Source organism: Vulpes lagopus, chromosome 4 (assembly GCF_018345385.1).
Source record: "Vulpes lagopus strain Blue_001 chromosome 4, ASM1834538v1, whole genome shotgun sequence".
Classification (NCBI taxonomy): domain Eukaryota; kingdom Metazoa; phylum Chordata; class Mammalia; order Carnivora; family Canidae; genus Vulpes; species Vulpes lagopus.
This window is the reverse complement of record NC_054827.1, coordinates 133,897,454-133,920,190: the sequence shown is the minus strand read 5'-3', so window position 1 is coordinate 133,920,190 and position 22,737 is coordinate 133,897,454. Positions and strand designations below refer to the sequence as shown.

Below are 22,737 nucleotides of genomic sequence, written 5' to 3'. Positions count from 1 at the left end.
ACAAGAGGTGGCACCACAGTCAAAACACAGAAGGACAAAGCCCAATTGGTGGCCCAAACCAAAGAGTTGTTGGTAGACTATTAACAGCTCTGACCCTGGAAGTCATCTTGTGTTGGATGTGAAAGTCACCCCCAAATTAGTGTGTTAGCACCACTCTGGTGGCCCAATCTTGGGTTATCCCACACTACATCAGCCAGTAGGAGTGATCTGCTTGCCAGATTGTCTAACTCACATTTGGGCCCAACCACCAGACTCTGAGAGGACCATGTAGGCATGAGTTCCAGAGCTCCTCATGTGCAAGGCGGAGGGTCAGAAAGCATCTTTAAGGGGACAAATGAAGACCAGGATCCATGTGGGTCTGGGTCTGAGTCAGGGATATCTCACTTAAAGAACATTGCCAGTCTTGGCTGTACCAGACCCTAAGAAGGATTTAGAAATTCAAGGAAAGCTCTCCAAAGAGTTGGGGGCTGGAATAGGGGAAGAGTGTGAGACAACAGGGAGAGACTGAGAGTCCAGGCACAAATAATTATGGACAGTATAAGCAGGACATTCGAGGAGCCCAATCCAGGGCCCCATTGTAGAGAATGGAAATGAAAGGATCAAGATAAAATCAAATGCAAAAAGTAAGAGGCACCTTGTCCTATATTGGAAAGAAAATCCTCTTCAGTCTAGGAGTAAAAAGACTAATGTTTGACTTCAGGCTTAGGAGAGTCATTTAAAATTCCAAAGCCTCAATTTTCCACTTAAAAGTTAGAGTTATACTCCATAAGCTCTAAACTCTCACTCAGTTTAAATATTCCTAGTCTGTGCTTTTCTGGAACGGTTCATTATAATTCACAAAGGAGTTGAATCTCTGAAACATTTGCCATAAATTACATTTAAAACTCTTCTCCCAAAATAAATGAATAAATAAATAAAATAAAACTCTTCTCCCTCGAAACCACTTGGAATTAGAGGATTATAATCCCAGGTTAGTATAGACCTCTTTGGCATGTTTACAGACTATAGAACACTGTCAACATTGGACCAGTGGCATCCTGACAAGATTGTCATTTATCTGCAGAGATGCACAGTTGTGGTGAAGGCACCCTGAAGACCTCAAGACAGACTTGAACATTAATAATAGAGCTCAGTCTCCTAGGGGAAAAAAAAGTGGAAGAAGCTCCAGGTTGACAAATGGCAAGGAAATGAAAAGGTCTTGCTGTTTCACAAGACCTGAAGTCATTTTCAACACATGATCAGGGTCGTTACGCTCGGTCCCACTATAGCATGCAGTCTTGTGTAATGCTTACTTCCTAATCAATGTCATTCTTGAGCACAGTGGGTCTCTCGATGAATATGAGATGTCTTGGGTAAAATATATCATCAGGTTTGCATGAGGCTAGGTTCTACTTCTAGCACAAGTCCCAGCATTAAACTTATGCAAAATTCATTTTCTGCTATGAGCCTTAAGAGTCAAAGCCAAGTAAATTAGGACATTTTTTGTGGTATCCAAGTTTCTGAGAAAGGAATAGTACAGTGGTCTGATAGGTAAGATGGAAGGGTAGTCCAACTGCTGAAACAAGAAATTGCTGAGAGCTATACCTAACACGTTTGTTTTTTTTTTTTTAGTTGTGATCAAATATACTTATTTTTAAAACTGTATTACTAAACTTCAGATTCTACTATGGAATGACTCAATTCTGGGTGACTTCAGAGCTAGTGTCACCTACTTTACATGCTCCCAATTAACTAACCTTTAAAGGTAAGAGTCTTACACAGAGTAATTTATTCAAAATTTACAAAATCCTCCAACAGCATCTGTCTGACTCCTCCAGAAGCCACAAATCACACTAATAGCAGTGGCCCAGATGCTGAGAGCCTGGTTGGAAATGCATTCTCCCCATTCTCTGCTCTCCCTGCACTGTGGTTTCCTTGGGTTTCCCCTTCTACCAAACAGACTATGGGCTCATCAGTGGGGGGAGAAGAGAGACACTCAGCCTCAAGGCTACTGACCTCTAACTCCTTGGAGTAGACTGGTCATTAGCTAAATGGTACCACAGCCTGGCTTGTAGATTGACACCCGACTCTGTCCCTATACTCCCAGGTTGACCATTTTGATTACAATTTCTCAAATGACTACTAGCATGAGAATTCATAAGACTGCAACTGTAAGGAAATAAAATAGATGCAGATCCCAATTTTACCCTGCTTAGGAGATTAGTTTTATTAGATTGAATGGGATGAAGTAGATGTTCTTATAGGTCAAGAGCAACCACATACTGGCAATTTCATGTGATTCAAGCTATACTCAGAAATCCTTCAATTCTAGATTCTTATTCTTCTCACCTTTTTACCCTGAAGCCAGTTGGGTCCCTGCTAAGCTCCTCTAGCTTACCTAACATAAACATTCATTGACACCTTCCCTGAACCAAGGACTGAGCAAATAGATGCTGAAAATAAGGACAGAGGGAAGTCTGTCCTAGCCTTTGAGGAGCTCATAGTATAATAAGAAAGGGAAACTTTAAAAACATAAATGATCTGTTTGGTGATAGAAATATGTCTGAAGTGTTATGTGGCATCAAGGAACATCATACTTGGAAGTGAGGAAGTTTTCTTTTTCTTTCTTTCTTTCTTTCTTTCTTTCTTTCTTTCTTTCTTTCTTTCTTTCTCTTTCTTTTTATTTTTTTTTTTGTGAAGAAGTTTTCAAAAAAAGAGTTGACATTTGGATTGTCCTTGAATGAGATGTAAGATTCCCTGAACAGTCCATCATGATATCAAACGCTAGGGCCTGGGAGGCAGAGAAAGAGACCGAATGTTCTGGGAAAGGGCCGATAACCTGATAGGGCTCAATGATAGGATGCAGGGAGGTAAAAGGAGATTGGTGTCAGATCTTAAATAAGTAGGGCCATTTTCTTCCTTTATAAGTACGTAAGCCTATAGAAACTACAGAAAAATTTCTCATCGGGGAAGTAGCATTTTTTGAAATATAATCTTGCAAAATTTAAAAAGGCTTGTTTTTGTTCTATGACTGATGAGATTAGAAAGGAAGAATCAAGCAAAATGAGTAGGATGTGTAGGCTTCAAAAATTCTCTTTGCTGTTTTTTTCTACCTACAAAAGAAATACAGATTCACTTAAAGCAATTCCAATGTTACAGAAATATACAAATAGAAACCTAATGTTTTCTGTAATACAAGCTCCCAGATCCAAGCCAGTGTTACCATACCATTGTACTGGTAGAGATTCATTTAGACTTTTATTTCAATATGTAAACCATCATATTAGTATAATTTTATCCATTCTAGTAAATATAGAACTACCTCATTTTTTTAATGGCTGTGTAATATGTTGTTGCATTAATGAACTATGATTTATTGAATCAATCTTTATTCTATGGAAATGTGAGCTGTTTTCAATTTTTCATGATTATAAACAATGTTAGGATGAAAATCTTTTTACATAGCCTTTGCAAATTTGTGATTTTGTAGAATATATTCTTAGAAATCCTTCCAGGAACTGACATGAAAAAATAATCATTTTTCATCTTACTGACACTGACAAATTACTATCATAAAGACTGTATCAACTTCTATCCCAACAGTGTATGCAGGCCCCAATCTCCCTAGGGGAAGGGAGGATTTTATAGGCAGTCAGTTCTTATCAGAGAGATTGCAGAACCTTGAGACTCTTCATTCAGCCCCACAAATGTCTGTAGTTCATACATCTCTCTGGTTTCTAATAAGTTAGCATTAATAGCAGCTCGAAGATTTGCCCAAAAAAGTCCACATATACGCCTATCCTTGGGCCATTCCAAGTATGCTTTCTTTTCCATAAGAGCTTTCAGCTTAGGATACTTGGTAGGAATGCAGTAGAGTGGAATGGGTTCCAGTAAGATAAAAATTATGTAATCAGAATTTTCATGGAAGAGACTGTGGTGGGCGAAGTAAAGTTCATAATGGCACCACTCACTCTGGACAAAGTTGGGAGATAAGACAAAGATGGACTTATAGCTTTTCTCAATGCAGTTCATGATATTTTCAATAATGCTCTTGCCAGGGTCAAAGTTTCCCTCATGAAGGCAAATCAATTTCTCTTTCTTCTCTAGATTGGGGATTAATTCGTGCTTTACCCAGGTAGAATCATGTTCACTGTATGCAATAAACACATGGAACTGGACATTTCTTTTGAGCTGTTCTTGGGTTGTTTTTCTAATCCTCTGCAATGTCCATTGACCTAGCATCCTGAGATACCAGGGCAGATCAAAGTAGAAGCAGCAGAAGGCCACAGCCATCCCCAGAACTAGCATAATAACCACAATGGTGACAATCAACAGAGCTGTGTTGCACGATAACTCAGGAAGATGAACATCCTTTAGCAGAGTCCCCTTTAGAGTCAAAGGGTATTCACAGATATATGAATCTGACCATCCAATCATCATGCCCTCTGAATATTTTTCAAGCTGAATGAAATCTCTTAATTCACAAGTACACCGGAATGGATTTCTTCCTGCATTCAGAATCTTAACTTCCTGACAGCTCTGAAAAAAATCCAGAGATGGGCTGAGAATTAAGTTCATTTCAATGTTCAGAATTGAAAGTTTTCTGAAATGACTGCATCCTGGAAGATCAGTTAGAAAATTAAATGCAAGATTTAATTCTTGCAAAGACTTCAGATGAATAATGTCTTTAGGGACAGTTTGAATTTTGTTATTATTCAAGTCAAGTATTTGAATATTTCTGGGCAAGCACCTGAAAACAGAATCAGCAAATTTGTTGGATGACAGGTTCATAGTGATCAAGGTTTCTGGCCAAAAGCAATTTTCACCATTTTCATGTTGTAACAGATTCTGGCTCAGATCTAAGTGCTTCAAAGATGTGTTGTTGGCAAAGAAACTCACTAAAGAAAACGTCTCCAATTTATTGCCCTTCAAAATGAGAGTTTTCAAATGAGGCAATTGGATAGGTTGCTTGAACAGGTCATCCGTTAAGATATTATTAGCAAAATTTAAATATTGGAATCTTGTAGGATATATAGGAAACAGCATATATGGCATTTGTGCATCTGATATAGTCAGGTTTTCTATATCCATTTTGGTAAAAAGCAAGTAGACTCTCTCCTGTGGAATATAAAAAATTCTGAACTGTACATGCTCCAATTTTATAGTTCTCATTACAGAGTTTGAGTAATCAAATGAATAGTGGTCGAGATAAACCTTGCCACCAAAAGTCAGATGTTGGATTTGGAAGCATTCTACTGACGTATGCCAAACAAATTGGAAGATGAGGAGAAGGTCATCCCAGAGTAAATCAACTTTATTAAATAATAAAATAGATGTCTTGGAATTCTCTAAAGTAAGATTTTTTTGAGTTCCATAACTTGCAAATTGGCTTTTGCCATCTATATTTGTCATTTCTAGTATTTTTGAAGTCTTGATTCCATCATGCAAAAGAACCCAGAAATTTGTGTTCATTGGTAAAACAATGTGAAGTTTTGTTGTGTTTAAGATGGGCAGGCTACCTTCTTCATAGTGAGAAAGACTTCTCAATCCTAAGAAGACAGTTTTTAGATGCAAATGAGCAATTTTCTGGAAATTTGATTTTTGTATTTTTGCCCCACTCAAACCTAGGATTTCCAAATGTGACATGTTGCCAGTCTCCTCACAGATAGGCACGGTGTCAAAGTCATTGAAAGAAAGATCCAAATGCCTGAGACCTGCCAGTGAATACCAAGTTACAATCTTCAATCTGTTGTAAGACAAATCTAAATATCTTAACTCTCTGTTGAATTCAAAGATCTTGATATTCAGCTCTTGAATTCTGTTATGGCAGAGAATCAAAACCTTCAGTTTAGAGACAGAACGAAAATCTGAACTCTGGAGTTGAGAAAGGAGGTTGTAGGATAAATCCAGTGTGGTTGTGGTTGGGGTCAAGTCTGCAGGAATTTTTCTTAGGGACATGTTGGAGCAATTGGTTGTCAACTCCCTTTCTTCTGGCAGCTTCGAAGCCCAGCCCTGCACTGACATAGCAATACTACAAAATATATAAATGCTTCTGATACGTTTCATTGTAATTCCAAGAATTTTACCACTGGTTCCTTCATATGAATGATGAAAATGAGTTCAAAATCCTAGAAAGATATATAGATATATATTTAAAATATTAAGTGGTTATGTTGTTTGTTAAATCTTGTAGGATTATAGTTTTATTTATTTATAATTTAATACCTTATTCTTTTATTAAAATGAATATTAATATTAAAATGAATGAATGGAGCCCAAGGTGGGGCTTGAACGCATGGCCCTGAGATCAAGACCTGAGCTGAGCTAAGAGTTGGGCACTTAACTGACCTACCCAGATGCCCCAGTATAGATTATTTTTAATGCCAAGAATTGACTCTATTCACCAAGAGTTTGGAACAGGGTTCCAACATAAATATTGTATCTTTGACTTGATCTGAGAGTTTGGGTTATAGATTTCCAAGCTATATACACTGTCCCATTGTTCTGAGGAGCTGTGTGTGCATGCGCCCATGTACCTGTGCAGGCATAGTGTATATATATGTATGCCTGTGCCATATCCCCATCGCTGAAGCAAGTGAGGATCCCCAGAAGGGAGATATATAATCGTTCATAGAAGTGCCTGTCTCCCAGTTCAACTTAGGAGCTTCATTGCCAGATCATACTCAACACTCTCCCTTACATGCCATTTTGATAGCTGGAGGCTTTAAGACAATTGAAAGTAAACAATTTTATTTTTTTTTTAATTTTTAATTAATTTATTTATTTATGATAGGCACACAGTGAGAGAGAGAGGCAGAGACACAGGCAGAGGGAGAAGCAGGCTCCATGCACCGGGAGCCCGACGTGGGATTCGATCCCGGGTCTCCAGGATCGCGCCCTGGGCCAAAGGCAGGCGCCAAACCGCTGCGCCACCCAGGGATCCCGAAAGTAAACAATTTTAAGACTTTATTCTTGTAGAGAAGTTTAAGGCTCACAGCAAAATTGAGGGGAAGGTACATATGGAAAAGGTGATTTTCCATATCACCCGCCCTCCACACATGCACAGCCTCTCCTATTATCAACATGCCCCATCAGCGTGGCACATATGTTACAATTGATGGACCTACACAGACACACCGTCATCACTCAAAGTCCATAATTGATATTACAGTTCACACTGTTCACACTGTTGGTGTTGGACATTCTATGAGTTTGGACAAATGTATAATGACATGCATTTATCATTATGCATACATTCACTGCCCTAAAATTCCTCTGTGCTCTGCCCATTCATCTTCCCCCTGCTCCACACCCCCTGGCAACCACTGATCTTTTTATTGTCTCCATAGTCTTATCTTTTTCAGAATATCATATAGCTGGAAACATACAGTATGTAGCTTTTCCAGATCAACCTCTTTCACTTACTTAGACATACTTAAAAGCCCTCCATGTCTTCACATAGTTTGATAGCTTTTTTTTTTTTTTAGCACAGAATAATAGTCCGTTATCTGGATGTATTGTAGTTTCTTTATCCATTTACCTACTGAAGGATATCTTGGTTGCTTCCAAGTTTCAGCAGTTATGACTACAACAGCTAGAAACATCTATGTGCAGGTTTTGTGCGGGTTTTAAGTTCTCGATGAAGTAATTTTTATTACCAAGTGCTATGGGCTCCTGAATTCATGTTAAGGATTTGTTCCTTGACTTTTATATTTGTGGACATGGAGAGTCCATTGAGCTAATATCTGATTTTTTACAACACTTACCCATATACTTGGAAGGTCCAAAACATAGAAATAAACAGAATAGTTCCTGTCCTTATGTTTCTGTAGGCCTTCAGGTTGGTGGCAAAAGCAATCTGGATCACTGCGAAACAATAGCAATAATGATGAAAACAGTTTCCATTTCTTGGGGGCTTTCTACAGTGCCAAAATGTATACACTATGCCTGCACAGGTACATGGGTGCACGCACACACAGCTCCTCAGAACAATGAGACAGTGTATATAGCACAGAGAGGTCTCACTATACCATATCTTCCCATGGAATATATATTTTGTTCCTTCTGCTTGTCTGTAGGAGTGACCAGTCTAAGGAAAGTGAAGGCCAGTGTGTACTGGACATGGATAAGCAGTAAAATTCTCACCAAGCTATTTACCTTGGCTTGGTGTTTTCCCAATGCCTGGTGTGGGAAAACATAAAGTTTAAGAGTTTATGAATTTATTTTTTTAAATTTTTTTAAATTTTTATTTATTTATGATAGTCACAGAGAGAGAGAGAGAGAGAGAGAGAGAGGCAGAGACACAGGCAGAGGGAGAAGCAGGCTCCATGCACCGGGAGCCCGACGTGGGATTCGATCCTGGGTCTCCAGGATCGCACCCTGGGCCAAAGGCAGGCGCCAAACTGCTGCGCCACCCAGGGTTCCCGAGTTTATGAATTTAATATTAGAATCTAACCACTTCTCCCCACCTTCCCTACTGACTCCTTTCTTGATAGAGTCCCAGGGGGTCTTTCCTACAAGCCTTGTGCCTCTTCAATTATTTCCTCCCAACAGACAGAGGAATCTTTAAAATGCACTCAGAATCTGCCATTCCTCTACTCCAAATCCTCCACTGGTTTCTTATTTCAACCAGAGGAAAGTCCCAAGTCCTTGAAAGATCTGACATCTTCAATCCTCATCTTCAACTCTTGTCTGGTCATTCCTTACACTTCCCAAGTAGGATCCCACATCAGACTTTTGAACTTGTACTTGCCATTCTCTTTCCAGAATACACTCCTTATCTTAAAGTTATTTTTCTTTCTAGCCCTTCTCACCACCTTACATATACATTTATTATTTTGTTTATAGTCTTTCTTGTCTTATTTTATCATTTTTTTAATATTTAAAAAAAATTTAAAGATTTTATTTAATTGAGAGAGAGAGCACAGAGTGAGAGAGAGAGCATGAGCCAGAAGGGGGAAGGGCAGAGGGAGAGGGAGAAGCAGGCTCCTCCCTGAGCAGGGAGCCCAATGCTGGGGGTTGGGGGGGGCTCAATCCCAGGACCCCAGGATCATGACCTGAGCCAAAGGCAGACACTTAACTGACTGAGCCACCCAGATGCCCTATCGTCTCTCTTTTCTTATCCCCTTACTAAAATATAAGCTGTGGGGATCCCTGGGTGGCGCAGCGGTTTGGCGCCTGCCTTTGGCCCGGGGCGCGATCCTGGAGACCCGGGATCGAATCCCACGTCGGGCTCCCGGTGCATGGAGCCTGCTTCTTCCTCTGCCTGTGTCTCTGCTTCTCTCTCTCTCACTGTGTGCCTATCATAAATAAATAAAATTTAAAAAAATTAAAAAAAAAATAAAATATAAGCTGTGTAGGAATAGAAGTTCTATTGGTTCTATTCACTGCTACAGCTCCAGGGCCCAGAAAAGTTCCTGGCAGAGTAGGTACTTAATACATACCTTGAAAAATGAATATTGGGAAAATCTTAGTTCTTCAATTATCTCTGTTCCGTGTTCAAACAACTTGAAATCTGGCTCTTCTCTCAATGTCCTCAGAATTCTGCATCCATGAGTTTCCTCATCTGTAAAATGCAGGTAATATACTCTCCTCATTGAGTTTGGAATAAATAAATGAGATAATTAATACATAGACATGGTGAAGGGACAAACTCAGACAAAGGGACACCTGGAATATTACTTCACATTCAGTAATCCATTACCCATATTTAAGATGACCTGAATAATTTATTCTGTGTGATGAATCTAAACATTTATATCTATTCAGCAAGTCTGATAGCATCTCCATGTTGACTCTGTCATGTGAATGAGGCAGTGGCCACTTGATGTCTTTTTAGATAACAACTAGCATTCACTGAGCTAAGTAATACTAACTTCATAAAGCTTCATCCTTATTCTTACAATAACTGCCTTATAGTGTCACCACCAGGAGGTGAAAAAACTGAAAAGAACTTCCTGGACAGAGGAATGAGCACAAGCAATGGGCATAAGGTCACGGAAGAGCAGAGAGCACGTGGCTATCAGTGAGTCACAGAAGCATCTGAATCAAAGTTTTCGCCTCAAGGGACACTCATGTCTAATCAACGTAGGTTTACATTTAGATCCATACGTACACGTAACACGCTTTTACTGATACTGCGCTTGACGTACTCAACTGTCCGCTAATGCAGAAGGAGAAACAAAGTGAGCCAAAGGCACAAGAAAGAAAGAAATGAAAGTATTAGGTGATATTCGTGCACACAAAGAAAACAGAGACGGGCAGCTCGGGTGGCTCAGCGGTTTAGTGCCTGCCTTCGGCCCAGGGCCTGATCCTGGAGACCTGGGATGGAGTCCCCTGTCGGGCTCCCTGCATGGAGCCTGCTTCTCCCTCTGCCTGTGTCTCTACCTCTCTCTGTGTCTCTCGTGAATAAATAAATAAAATCTTTAAAAAAAAAAAAAAAACAGTATCACTGTTCACCTTCTCCAGATATGGAAGGTGGTGCTGAGGGAGGTCGTGTAACTGCCCCAGAGTCACAAAGTTAATACATGGTGAGTCCAGCACTTGGTGTCTTAGCAACTCTGCTACCCTGGTTCTCTAGGGTGAGTCAAGGTAAATTTGTTTTCAAATATGTTATAATACCCTAATCACAATGAAATATATCTCACTAAGTCATACTGGTTCTTTAAAGTTTCTCATTATACAGTCCAAGGAACCTAATGAGTAAGTCTGCAAAGGCCACTCAATTTAGGTTTTATATCAGTTACTTACAAGGACTGCCAGGGATTGAGCCATTATGTTTAGCCCTATCTTGTTTACGCTAGTGAATCTTGTTATGGCAGCCAGGCTATATCCTTTTAACTATGTACTGTCACACTTAGAACAAAATCCAAACTCCTGATGTTGGTTTGTAACACCTTCCATGAGCTACTCTTGTTTCTTCTTGGGATCTCACTTCATACCATATCTGTTCTGACCTTGGAGCCTTGTACTAGCTTTAACCCCTCCTTGGGATGTTCTCTCCCCAATCCTTCCTTGGCTGAATATCTCTTGTCACTTAGATATTGGCTTAAAGTTTATTCCCTCTAAGAGACCTGACTTTACCACCTAATCTTAAAGTGGCCAACTTGCTATTAGTTCACATCATCTTATTATATCTCTTCAAAACAGAGCACTTACTGCTATCTGAAATCTTTGTTCATTAATTTATTGACTGTCCCTTCCACCTCTTACACCCATGAGAGAAGAAAGGAGCTGATAAGCTTGTTCACTACTGTATTCCCACTCTGTAGAAGAGTACGCATAGCACAGGCTCAGAAAATACTTTTTGAATGTATATATGAATGAATGATTTCAATTTTGTATCTCTTAGCACAAACTGGCACATAATATGCTCTCAAAAATGTTTGTCGAATGAATGAATTTTGTGAATTCCTGATATGGTGCAGTGCAAGATGGTGAGAGAATGAATTTAGTGTTAGGTATCAATAGATTTGTGTTCAAGTCCTATCTTAGCCACTTACTGGCTATATCAACAGACTATTTATTTCATTGCCAAAATGTTCCATATTTTCATGTGTAAATGTATTTTGTGCAGAGGCATAAAAGAGATAATGTATAGGAATCACTGTGACCATGTTTAGATTATCACAAATGGTGGCAGTCATCTGGGCCAAGAGCAGGGTGATTTCAAGCAAAAATTTTAAGGGGTGCCAAGAAAGTCAATAATCAAGATAAATAATATTTTAATGAAACATTTTTAAACATTAATTTTAACAAAAATCCACAAGGAACAACATTTTTCATAAAGACAGGATCATTACTACCGATTTTTCCTTTTGTCTCAGGATCCAATGTGGCCCAGGCAGTTAGAGTCCTTAAGTTGACATAAGTGTTTTTAACATTATTGTCTCACAGAGTACTTCAATTTGTAGCTCCTAAGGTTTGGGGCTATGGTCCTTGAAAAATGCAGAATTGCTACCTCTGAAGTCCCCTGAAATGAAGTGTCATAGCTTCCATATTTTACTGACTTCTTCTCCCTACCCAATACCACAACCTCATCTGTAACTTATTCTAAAGAAGGGAGAGGAACTAACTCTTTTTGAACTTCTCTTAATAAAATAAAAGGGTCCTACCTCTCAGTCAATATATGTGCACTATGGCATTTCATTACAACATTTTAAAAAGTAGGGCATCATTTTTTTATAAAAGATGCATTCAATAGGTGTTATTGTATATTACCATATTCCTACTACTATTACTACTATGGTGAGAGGAAGTGAAAAACAGAGAATGACTTTCATTAATAGCTTATGATTTGAAAGTCCGAATCAAAAGACACTAGGAAATGACCATTGTGGTTTACCAAAGAACACTCAATCATTGAATTTCTCTTTTCCTGGTGATACAAAAAAGTAGAGAAGGGGTTAAAACTTCATAGCATGTTGAATGATCTTTGCAACATAAGAAAGAACAAGAATGACATTTTTTGAGTGCTTCCTATGTGGCTGCATAGAGCTAAATGCTTTCACATGCTATTATGTTCAATGCCTTTAACAACTCACCAAAATGGTAGCTATTTTCATCCCCTATTTCACAAAGGGAGGAGCTAAAACTTAGAGGGTAAGTAACTTACCCAAGGAAACCCAGTGAATAAGATAGAGCATGGATTTGAATCCAGACCTATGTGGTTCTTCCAGAACCCAGACTGTAGGCATTTCAAAACCTGAAATGAAGTCATTTAGGATGTGATTACCAACGTTGATTCCACTGTCAGGACTAGCCATCACGGTGGCTTCTTCCTCCCTTCCCACCCCATGTGCCTCTCTGAAGTGGCAAGCAGCTGTTATTAGACACTGCTAGGTGTCGTAAAGCTCAAGACTTTGCCTACATGAATTCCTAAGTTATGAATTCACAAGAATTGAAACAGAACTTAGGAAGTACATAGAACTCTAACTCATAACTCAGTATAGGTGGTCTGTGAGAAAGCTCTCCTAGGAATCAAACGCCTAGGTGCTGTTAATCATTCTGTCCTCCGCAGCAGCCACATGGCTGTCTTTGGCCACTCTGGACCCCTGCAGGCGACTGAACAAGATCTACACGTACAAAATCAATCAGATGTGCCCCTACTTTTCTACATACAACACAAATGCAGAACTTTTAAACTAGTAACGGAGTAACAACTATGCTTTGAATAGCCAGATGGCAGATGTCATTAACATGCATCACAGGAAAATAAAAGCTGGAGAAACCTCACCACAGTGATAGGACCATCCATTCTGGGTAAAAGGACTGACTGGGTTAAATCAGCAACTAGTGAAAGGAAGCCCAAACCTCAAGCATCTGCAAGACAGTTTCTTAGATCCGTAGCCCCCAAGGTACTCATTTATCTTTAATATAGACAAAATAATAAATATTAAAAGTCTAAGTAAGGCTACTTTCCCCCCCCATCAAATGATCTCTTCTTTAGAAAAGACCCATTCAACCCTTAATTCTTTCTCATGAGTGTTAGAGCAAACCAGGCTAACAGTTCTTACCCCCAGGGCTTGTGGCGGCTCCAGCAGAGCTGCAGGTGTAGATGTGTAGAGGATTCATTGACAGAGCTAGACTGGCTGCAGGGGCGCTGGAATCAAGCTTTTCAGTGAAGCTCAAACTCTTTTGCCCTCTGCTGCATGCTAGTGGCATTACATGTTGCATAAATTCATTACAATCTTCAGGCATTTTTCAAAAAATCGCAGTAAAATACACATACATAACATCCACCATTTTTAAGTGTAGTGCCATTACGCACATTCACAGGGTTGTGCAACCATCACGCTACCCAACTGCAGATCTTTTTATTCTCCCAAACTGAAGCTCTAGACCCATTAAACAACTCCCCATTCCCTCTCCTCTTAGCCTCTAACATCCACTACTCCACTCTCCATCTCTGTAAGTTTGACTACTGTAGGCACCTCATAGGAGTGGAATCCTGTAATGTTTGTCCTTGAGTGACTGGCTTCTTTCATTTAGCGCATGTTTTCAAGGTTCTCCCATGTTGTCATGTACATTACAATTTCCTTCCTTTTTCTCCCCCTCTCTTATAATAATGGAGCCACCTCAAAACTCACTGGTAAAGCTAAAAGCTAGAAGATGCTATGCTCATCTTCTCAGACCTCCCACCTCAAACGTGGTCACAGTTGTCTAACTACCTGGTGTAACTGTCACAGTCTTTAAAAGGTGATTCCCCAATTAAACTTATTTTTGACTCCTTTCTAACCTTTTAAGAGGGGACTTCTCAGGTCCCTGGGTAGCTCAGCAGATTAAGCATCCAACTCTTGGTTTTGGCTCAGGTCATGATCTCGGAGTGTGAGACTGAGCCCTGTGTGAGGCTCCACACTCAACAAGGAAGTCTGCTTGAAATTCTCTCTCTCTTCCTCTGCCCCTCCCATTTGTGCTCTCTTTCTCTCTCTAAAGTAAATAAATAAATCTTAAAAAAAAAAAAAAAGAAAGAAAGGAAAGGTGCTTCTCTAGAGCTTGCTGGGACAGCATTCCCTTGTTGGGGTGGCAGGGCATAGATTATTCTAGTCTGATCTCTGAAATCTTACCTCCCTCCATGAGAGTTCGTTGGGGGCCCAGTTACACTTTCTGGTCTAGTAATAACCAAAACAAACAAAAAAGGTTCTAATGCCTTCTTGAGAGCAGTTAGGTCCATGCATGTCTCATTTCACCTTTCATATTGGACTAGTCTGGCCTCCATGATGGAAATCTGTCTCTTGGGTTGCCTCAGTAGCTTATTTGGGTAAACATCTGACTCTTGATTTCAGCTCAGTTTATGATCTCAGGGTCATGAGATTTGAGCCCCATGTCACACTCTGCACTGGGAATTGACCCTGCTTAGCAAACAAAACAAAACATAACCTGTTTCTCAAGGAAATCCTTCTCTCTACCAGTGGTGGTAAGGCCCAGTGCCATACCCTCCATTATTCTGGTTCCTTTATCTATCTTTCCATCTCTAACTGCTCCCATTCTGACTTCAAGGTCAAAGTTTTGTTAGAGAAAAAAATATTTATAACTCTTGTTAAAGAATGATAAGGCAGGGACACTTGGATGGCTCAGTCAATTAAGCGCCTAACTCTCAGGGTTGTGAAGTGAGCCTGCATTAGGCTCTGCTTTCAGTACAGAGTCTGCCTCTCCCTCCCCCTCTTCCCCTCCTCCTCTACCGTTTCTCACAAATGCACATGCTCTGTCTCAAATAAATAAATAAAAATAAAATCTTTTTTTAAAAAAAAGAATAGTAAGGCAGGACTTTATTCTTCCATGTTGTAGTGTGTATTAGAATTTCCTTCTTTTTTAAACCTCAATAATAATTTATTTTGTGTATATGCCATATTTTGTTTATCCATTCATCCATCAATAGATATTTGGGTTGTTTTCACCTTTTGGCTACTGTGAATATTGTTGCTATAAACCATGGTGTACAAATACCTTTTCAAGTCCCTACTTTCCGTTCTTTTGGGTTTATACCTCGAAGTGGAATTGCTGGATCATATGGCAATGTTATGTTTAATTTTTTGTAGAACTGCAATATTGTTTCCCAAAACATTTTAGAGCACTTCGTTGGTGCCTTCCTTCAAGGTTCAGATGAGTTATCCTACCCATCAAATTGGTGAGGTGGCTAAGTGGTGATAAGAAGGAACAGGAATGGTGACTCCATAATTTCAGCAATCTGACTAGAAAATAGTGGGAAGGGGGCTAGAGGCCTTGTTTTGTAGTAATGTGATAAAACAAGCATGGTACTATTTATATAGATTGCAGAGTGCACATCAATTTTTTCAAAGGAACAGTATTTTTGTTTTGTTTTTTTTTTAAGGAACATTTTTTGAGATTTTATTTACACTCAAAATTCAAGTGACACTGCTGGACATCACTAGTGAAGATAATAACTTCCGAATGGATTGTCCACAGAAGGGAAGACCAATAAAAAAAAATGAATGATTATAATAGGTTTACGTAAATGTGAAAATGGGAAGGGGGTACATTCTTAAAACAAGAAATTTTTTAACAATAATATTGGGGTTTTTAATAAAGATGTAATGCATGTATTTCTACACATGATTTAGGGGGGAATCATACAATAAAAACAGTATAAAGAAAAACAACAGAAAATGAACAGTCTACTGCACACCTAAGCATATGCAAACATGTCTATATATCCGTACATGTAAAAATAGGCGCTAGATGCACACCCATCAGAAGTGTGGAGGAGGTTACTCCTAGCTTGTTGGATGAACTAGGCTCTAAAATCTCTTTCATCTCAGAAATTCTCAGACTACTATGATCAGCACATTCACAATCTCCATTGTCTTCTCAAGAAAAAAAAAAAATCACTTGGCTTTTTTGGTGTCCAAAAACGTATTATTCCTTTTCCCAGAGCCCAAAATGCTTAAACACTTCACCCTGTCAGTGAATGGAGAAGTTTTGTTTACTTACTTTTATTTACTTACCAAAAAAAAGTCAAGCCCAGGTAAAGAGTAGTATTCTATGTCACCATCATCATCATGATCAATCATCATCACAACAGCTTATATTTGCTTCCCAAATACAGGAAGTATTATAGGAAGTATAACATACAAGACAATGGCTAATCCTTACCAGAAACTCTACCAAAGTCTTATGTTATTCCCATGTGACACATGATGAAACTAGTTCAGAGAGAATAAGAAACGTGCCCAATGTCATCATCTAGTAAGAGTTGGAGTCAGGATTCAAAACTGAGCCTGTCTGGCTCCAAAGTCCACAGCATTTTCACTGTTCCAGGTGCCCAAAAGTTCATGTACTACTACTCTCTCTGCCTTCACCTGGAATTTCTACATATTTAAATCCTTATTTGCAATCAGTAATAGGAATAGTAAGCTTAGAACCATATGTGCTGATACTTTCAGGATGTAATTTTTTTTATTCCCTTCAAAATCTTTTTCCTTTTTCTGTCCCTTTTTCTCCTCTTCCCTTACTGTGAGCTTCAGAGATATCTGCCATGGTAACTACTTACACATACACACAAACACACACCCACTCTCACATACTTTTCCCCTCTTATAACCTTCCCTAATTTCAGAATTCTGCTTGTCATATTTCTTCCTTCATATATAAATTGCAATGAACAAAGAACCTGTGTAACAGGGGAATGGAGGTTTATTTTAAAGATACTCCAGGAAGGAAGGAAGCACAGCCACACACTGCCAGGCACCACAGAGAACTAGCCAACGGCTCCCACAGTGGCCTGATAGTGGGGCCATCTTACTGTACTCTCCAAAGTGGGCAAAGGCTGTTTTTTACTCTAGTAATGAGTCAGCTTCTCTTTGACTCTTCCTCTTTCTGCCAGCTTCTCTTTATTACTGCCTTTGCTTCTATGTCTTCTGAGAGCCTTTTTTCAATGTCATAGATTATGGGCAGGACAGAGACTCATGCTGAGGGTACTTTCTGAAGATAAGAAATCTGATTGGATCCTTGTATCCAGAGAGCTCCAAAATGGAGCATCTCTATTGGGCAGAGGACACAGGGACACATAGGTCTACTGGCCTATTTTACATCTTGCCTTTGATGGGGCCTAGGCCCCTGATCTGGGCCAGGAGGAAAATCACACAGCTCAAGTCTTTCCAGCGGTGGTAGGAAGGGACTGGGCTGCTTTCCCTTGAAGCCATTGTGGGCTAGCTCATAGTCTAGTATGAAGCATGTGTTAATTGAGTAAAGCTCCTCTAGTTTACTTATAAATATCAGTAGGAGTTTATTTTTTCTGAATTATATTTCTGAAAGATAAAAGGTAACAAGATTCTCACATGGTTAGGAAATTTTGATAATTTATGCATTTACTAAACTTGAGTGCTTGCTTTGACAGCACAGATACTAAAATTTACTATACTTGACAAATATAAGAAGGGGAGAACATTTTAGTTTGAACAAATAAGCTGAATGATCCTAAATGTGTATTGGAAACCTAAAGAAAGACTTTGCAGAGATTTGGTAAATACTTCATTATCAAGGACTAGAGCAGCACTATCCAATAGTATATAAAAATAATGCAAGCCACATAAGTAACTTTAAGTTATCTAGTAACTGTATTTAAAGATATAAAAAGAAACAGGTTAAATTAGTTTTAGTAATATATTAGTCACTATATCAAAATATAGGGATATACATATAAAATATTATATATGATCAGATTTCTTATCTTCAGAAAGTACCCCCAGCATGAGTCTCTGTCCTGCCCATAAACTATGACATTGAGGAAAGGCTGTCAGAAGACATAGAAACAAAGGCAGCAATCAAGAAAAGCTGGCAGTACAAAGAGAAGAAGATTAAGAAAGAGGAAGATAGTCATAAATTAGAGGTGGAATGGGGGAGAGAAGGGTGAAGATAAACAAATACTAAAGAAAGATTAAAGAAGAAAACAGAGAAAATGGAAGGTTTGAAAAAAGCCGAAGGCATAGCAGATCTAAAGGAGGAAGCAAAAATATAGGGGAAAGAAGGGACAACAAAATGGGGAACATCAGGATGAAAAAGAAGAGATGGGATAGGAATGGAGACCCAAAAAAAGGGGGGACAAAATTAAATTTATAGGCTAAACAGGAGAATGACAAAGGGAAAAGAGTAGGAAAGAAAGGAGGAACGTCTGGATTTCTCATCCAGGTGCCAGTTATTATTATAGTTTTATTAATAAGTTGTTTCATGTTTGTTTTAGACCACGTAATAGAAAAATGCAATCATGTAGCAAACATCTTGTAAGACACATCAGCATGAGGAATCTCCCTAGATTTCCTTGTGTACAACCAAATATGTGCAATGTTTTGACTGAATATGAAAAAATTATACACTGAATCATGCTAAGATATCTTCCAATATATCCAGTGGTGTGCTAGGACTAGGTTATACCCACTTATGAGGGCTAATTTTTAATTTTCAAGAATTTTGTGAGCCAGTTGTTAAAAACAACTATTATTGAAAATTAAACTGTATATGCTTGCAATTAAATAAAACTATATTAAAAACAAGAGTAATAGGTGCTCAATACTCATCTCTTCCTAATTATTTTACTAGATATTTATTGTTATGCTCTTACCCAAGTTACCCATGTGTTTTGTATCTGTACGGCAGAAACACTATAAAGAATGCATAGCATTGTCTTTCCTGGTTTTTACCTCTCTAGGGGGACACATACTCCAGTAATTTCCTAAGAACGTGTCTTTGAAGGTTAATTTAGAGCAGGAACTTAAATGTCCTGCTTCGTATTTGGTTGATTGCTTAGCTGTATCTAAATCCCTAAGTTCCAAATAATTTTCCCCACACAAGTTTAGTTTCTAGCTCCTGGTACTGAGAAGTGCAATGCCCTCTTGATATCTGATTGTACATGCTTTTCTCTTTCTCTCTGGAAACTTTTAGGATCCTTATCTAACATTATTCTAAAATCATTCAAAAATTTCAAGAGGAGGTGCTTTGTACCATTTATTTTGCTGTGCAGAGTAAAGAGATTCATGTCTTACAGTGGAATTTCTTTGCTTTATTACTTTGACAATGTCTTCCCTTCCATTTTCTGTTGGGAACACTTATTAAATGCAGGTGGACCTCCCAGATTTAGGCTTTTGCTTCTTATTTTTTCCCCTTACATTGGCAATTAATCTTGCTGCTCTAAGTCCTTAAAACCCCGCTTAGCAGGCAGCCCAGGTAGTTCAGCAGTTTAGTGCTACCTTCAGCCCAGGGTGTGATCCTGGAGATCTGGGATCGAGTTCCACATTAGGCTTCTTGCATGGAGCCTGCTTCTCCCTCTGCCTGTGTCTCTGTGCCTCTCTCTCTCTTTCTTTCTCTGTGTGTTTCTCATGAACAAATAAATAAAATCTTTTTAAAAAAAACTTCCCTTAGCATATTTTCCAATGCTTCAATTTCTTTGGGAGAAGGGATATTTATTTGAATTCCAAGAAGTATCTTCAAGTTGTCTTGGAAGACAGGTTAACATCCTCATAGACCACATCATCAACGGGCAGCACTCCTTCCCCTGACTCTTAGAGACATAGTGCCCAGGACCTAGTTAGTTAACTTGGATAATGGATTTTTATTAAGGGTGGGCATCCACTTGTGTGGGTATTTATTTGTGGAATTCAAGAGTTGGCTGTTGTCCTAGAAAGAGGATGAAGTCCATCAGAGTTCTGGAAAAATGAAGGAAGGCAGAGATGTGTTGGCTCCCCAACATTTCGGACCAGATATAGTCCAGAAAGAGAGAACATGAGAGGTAGCCAGAAATTCAGCATGCCTCTGAAATCCTCAGGAGGGACTGCTTTCCTACAACCATGCAGGTTGGGGATTTGAGTGGTTTTACTTGAAAATAAAAGGAAAACTAGAAACTTTGGTGATATTTGGGTTGCATGAGTGAGGTTGAAGTTTCGTGTGTCTGTTTTCTGCCTGAAACCTGTTTCAAGCTCTCTACCTCGTTGCCAATATACCAATTGGGATTTAGCGCTTTTCTATTTTATTCTGCTAGTTCTTTATATTAAAAAAGTCAGTTTTATCTGTGATATTTACTACTGGTTTACTTCCCAATTTATCATTTTTCTATTGGCTGTGTTTAGCTGTTTGTGTTTGTTTGCTGATTCATTTGCTTGTTTGTCTAACAGGCAGTTGTTTCTAGTTTTTATGTAGTCAAATTCTGTATCTTTTCTGATTTTATTTAATCTTAGAGACAGCCTAGGACTGTCTGGACTGCACACGATTAGCAGCTCAGCTCCAGTTCTACATAGAGGCATGAGATAACAAAGATACCAATAATAATAATCACAGTATCATTATAAAAGCGAACATTTACAGAGCTTCTGCTCTGCACCAGGTGCTATTTTATGCATATTTCATGTTTTAACTCATTTAAGGCACCTTACAACAGTATGAGACAAGTATGATTATTCTCATTCATGGTAATAAAGCAGAGAAGAAATGCATAACTACTCAGGTCACTAGAAGAAGGTGGAAGGGGCAGCAGAATTCAGGCCAGGGTGGTCTGTCTCTGGAGTGTCTCCTGCCAACTTTAGAGCGAATAGCCACACACTGGTTTTCCACACATTATACCACCAATTTCTTATAACAGTCATATGGGGGAAGGACCATTCTTATGCTAATTTTATAGATGTGAAACAGGGGGTTGGAAGAGGTTAAAGAATTCATCCAAGGGCACAGAGCTACAGAGAAAATGAGCCAGTACTTAATTCCAGAATGTTCATGTATAGAAGCCAGCTTTATAATCTCTATTTTCTACTACTCCTAGCTTTTTTTTTTTTAATTTTACTACTCCTAGCTTTGATGAAAACTTAGTTGTTTTGTGGGGTTTTTAAAAGTTTATGTTTACTTTTTTATTTTTTTTTGCAGCCCCAGAATAAATCCCACCTGTTCATGGTGAATAATTCTTTTAATGTTTTAATAATTCATTAAAAGTACTGTTGGATACTACTGGCTAGTATTTTGGTAAGAATTTTGGCATCTGTGTTCATCAGGGATATTGGTCTGTAATTTCCTTTGTCTGGTTTGGAGATCAAGGTAATGCTGACCTCATAGAAAGAGCTTGGAGATTTTCCTTCCATTTCTATTTTTTGAAACAGCTTCAGAAGAATAGGTATTCATTCTTCTTTAAATGATTGGTAGGATTCCCCTAGGAAGCCATCTGGCCCTGGACTCTATTTGTTGGGAGATTTTTAATTACTGCTTCAACTTCTTTGCTGGTTATGGGTCTGTTCAGATTTTTTTATTTCTTCTGGTTTCAGTTTTGGTAGTTTATATGTCTCCGGGAATATATCTATTTCTTCCAGATTGCCTAAATTGTTGGCATATAGTTGCTCATAACATGTTCTTATAATTGTTTGTATTTCTTTGGTGTTGGTTGTGATCGCTTCTCTTAATAAATAAATCATAATAAATAATAAATAATAAAATAAAATAATTTTATTTGGGTTCTTCCTCATTTCTTTTCTTTTTTGAAAGATTTATTTATTTATTAATGAGAGACACAGAGAGAGAGGGAGGCAGAGACATAGGCAGAGGGAGATGCAGGCTCCTCACAGGAGCCCAATGCAAGACTTGATCCTGGATCCCAGATCCCACATCCTGAGATCATGCCCTGAGGTGAAGGCAGATGCTCAACTGCTGAGCCACCCAGGCATCTCTTCTTCCTCTTTTCTTTTTGATAAGTCTGGCCAGGGGTTTATCAATCCTGTTAATTCTTTCTAAGGACCAGCTCTTAGTTTCATTGATCTGTACTACTATTCTTTTGGTTTCTATTTCATTGATTTCTGCTCTAATCTTTATTATTTCTTTTCTCCTGCTGGGTTTAGGCTTTATTTGCTATTCTTTCTCCAGCTCCTTTAGGTGTAAAGTTAGGCTGTGTATTTGAAATCTTTCTTATTTTTTGAGAAAGTTTTGTATTGCTATGTACTTCCCTCTTAGGACCACCTTTGCTACATCCCAAAGGTTTTTGAACAGTTGTGCTTTCATTTCCATTTGTTTCCATAAATTTTTTAATTCCTGGGCTGCAAGGGTGGTTCAACATCCACAAACCAATCAATGTGATACACTACATTAATAAAAAGAAAGTTCAAAAACCATGTAATCCTCTCAATAGATGCAGACAAAGCATTTGACAAAGTACAGCATCCTTTCTTGATTAAAACTCTTCACAGTGTAGGGATAAAGGGAACATACCTCGATATCATAAAAAGCCATATATGAAAAGCCCACAAAGAATATCATTCTCAATGGGGGAAAAGCTCT

General features: G+C 38.7%; 1 protein-coding gene across 2 annotated transcripts in view; it reads right to left on the bottom strand.

The window, feature by feature from the left end:
• Positions 1-3,096: 3,096 nt before the first annotated feature.
• The window catches only part of TLR10 (toll like receptor 10), a 31,871-nt gene continuing 12,230 nt past the window's right edge, over positions 3,097-22,737 (bottom strand). The window contains exons 1-4 of one of the 2 annotated variants that reach the window (XM_041753766.1): positions 13,494-13,527; positions 9,423-9,544; positions 7,746-7,845; positions 3,097-6,107 (exon numbers count right to left, since the gene is read on the bottom strand). In XM_041753766.1, coding sequence (XP_041609700.1) covers positions 3,622-6,045 — 2,424 coding nt within the window. In that variant the 5' untranslated portion in view covers positions 6,046-6,107; positions 7,746-7,845; positions 9,423-9,544; positions 13,494-13,527 and the 3' untranslated portion in view covers positions 3,097-3,621. Of the gene's footprint in view, positions 6,108-7,745; positions 7,846-9,422; positions 9,545-13,493; positions 13,528-22,737 lie in introns of those variants that run through there. The other variant, XM_041753765.1, reaches the window with a different exon arrangement.